We start from the raw sequence: 2,514 nt of genomic DNA, 5'->3' as shown, positions 1-2,514 counted from the left end.
TTATTTCCGGCAAGTAAGAACAAAATGCATAATTTTTGTAGTACTTCATTCTCCATTTTGATGTATTAATTGCATTTTGTCGCATTTTTAATTTTTTAACCATATGTATAATATTATTATTAATGTTATCATCATTTTTTTTTCGCTTTTAATTAACGTCATTACCATGAATTATTTGATTTATTTATGTGGGATTCATAATAATAAACTAAGGGGGAGAAGAAAACATAAAATTTTAATAGTTAATTATTATGAATATGATTAATTAATTATAATCTTGATTACTAAGTTTAATGATTATTTGATTGTAGTTAAAATGAGATATTTGATGAAAAGACAATTCAATGTGCTAGACTTGTCTGGGCACAATTTTCTGGAATGGACTGTTGATGCACAGATGAACTTAAAGGCCCAAGGACTGGATCATACCATAAAAGATATAATGGTTCCAGGCACCACAGAAATCAAAACTGCCACCGAGCAGGAAAAGGCCAAAGCCACAGTCCTCATAAGGCATCATTTACATGATAGCCTGAAAACTGAATATCTGATGGTGGAGAATCCCAAAGAGTTGTGGGATAGTCTTAAAGAAAGATATGGACACCATAAAAGGGTGCTCCTGCCAAAGGCTCAATTTGACTGGACTAATCTGAGGTTCCAGGATTTTAAATGTGTTAGTGAATATAATTCCACGTTATTCAAAATTGTATCATTGCTGAGATACTGTGATCAAGCGGTCACAGAAGATCAAATGATAGAGAAAACCCTATCCACCTTTCATGCGAATAATATTCTATTGCAACAGCAATACCGAGAGAGGGGCTTTAAGAGATATTCTGAGATGATTTCTCTATTGTTGGTTACTGAACAGAATAATGATCTTCTGTTAAAGAACCATAATCTTAGACCAACTGGGTCTATGGCATTCAATGAAGCGAACGTCGTTGAAAGCTCAAACCCACCTGAGGCAAATGTTGCCCATAGAGGTGGACGTGGAAGATTTAACCACCGCGGTAGAGGACGCGGAAACCACCGTGGCCGTGGTCGTGGTCGTGGCAGGGGTTATCTGGGCCCTAGAAATAATAATCACAAAGGGAATCAACAAGGAAATCAAAAGCACACCCCCTCAAAAGAGAAAGACACATGTTTTAGATGTGGCATGACTGGCCATTGGGGGAAAACATGTCGTACTGCAAAACATTTGGTAGATCTGTACCAAGCCTCCATAAAAGGCAAAGGAAAAGTTGCTGAGGCAAATTATGTAGATGAGGAAAATCCCTCAGGGCCAAGCTTTGATGTATCTGATTTCTTCAATGATCACCCTGACAGTGGCAATGATCTGATATTTGGGGATAATAGTAACATATAAATACCCCATCTAAACTATGTCATGTATCGTTTTTTTTATGTATTTTTCGATTACCTTGTTATGAATTTCTAATTTTCATGAATAAAGTATTTTATTATAATCGTTTCTCTAAACTAATTGCATATTTATTTATGAAGATATGAATCTACCTGAAGTTGATTCCAAGTACCAATGTCTTCTGGACAGTGCAGCAACACATACTATCTTAAAAGATAGGAAGTATTTTTCAAAACTAACAATGTACCAAGCAAATGTCAATATAATTTCCGGGACAGCAAAGCTAATAGAAGGATCCGGAAAAGCTTGCATTGTGCTCACAAATGGAACAAAATTGACTATTAATGACGCTTTATATTCGAGTGAATCTCGAAGAAATCTCTTAAGTTTCAAAGATGTGCGTCAAAATGGATATCATCTAGAAACATGACAGCGGATCAAAAAGAATATTTATGCCTCACGGTAGAAAAATGTGGCAAGAAACATATTTATGAGAAATTGCCAGCATACTCTCCAGGGCTATATCGTATGGATATACGGCCAATTGAAATAAATATGATATCTAACAAGAAGTTAGATAACAAGAATTTGCTTAGATTATGGCATGACCGTTTCGTTCATCCTGGAACAGGAATGATGCACAAGATTGTAGCAAATTCAATCGGGCATTCAATAAGGAATGTTAAAATACCCCGATCAAATGAATTGACATGCTCTGCATGCTCGCTTGGCAAACTGATTATAAGGCCATCCAAAAACAAAATTGCCACTGAATCTCCATCATTTTTAGAAAGAATTCAGGGAGACATCTGCGGGCCAATTAATCCTGCAAGTGGACCATTCAGATATTTTATGGTATTGATCGATGCTTCGACACGATGGTCACATGTGAGTCTCTTGTAAAGTAGAAATGTTGCATTTGCAATTCTACTTGCCCAGATCACCAAATTACGAAATCAATTCCCAGACCACACAATAAAGAAAATAAGACTCGACAATGCTGGGGAATTTACATCCCAAACTTTTAACGATTATTGCATGTCGATTGGGATTGTTGTTGAACATCCAGTGGCTCATGTACATACACAAAATGGTCTCGGTGAGTCACTGAAAGGCTACAATGGATTGCAAGACCATTGTTAATGCAA

General features: G+C 36.3%; 1 protein-coding gene across 1 annotated transcript; it reads left to right on the top strand.

Annotated features, from left to right (window-relative positions):
* Positions 1 to 316: 316 nt before the first annotated feature.
* LOC130471335 (uncharacterized) lies at positions 317 to 1,369 on the top strand. Its single transcript, XM_056841395.1, has one exon. It carries the CDS (start codon positions 317 to 319, stop codon positions 1,367 to 1,369), a length of 1,053 nt encoding a protein of 350 aa, XP_056697373.1.
* Positions 1,370 to 2,514: the final 1,145 nt, after the last annotated feature.

Source organism: Spinacia oleracea, chromosome 4 (assembly GCF_020520425.1).
Source record: "Spinacia oleracea cultivar Varoflay chromosome 4, BTI_SOV_V1, whole genome shotgun sequence".
Taxonomy (NCBI): domain Eukaryota; kingdom Viridiplantae; phylum Streptophyta; class Magnoliopsida; order Caryophyllales; family Amaranthaceae; genus Spinacia; species Spinacia oleracea.
This window is presented reverse-complemented; position numbering and strand designations above follow the sequence as displayed.

Excerpts from the sequence above, each read along its gene's own strand:
- LOC130471335 (XM_056841395.1), top strand. The coding sequence starts at position 317 with ATGAGATATTTGATGAAAAGACAATTCAATGTGCTAGACTTGTCTGGG.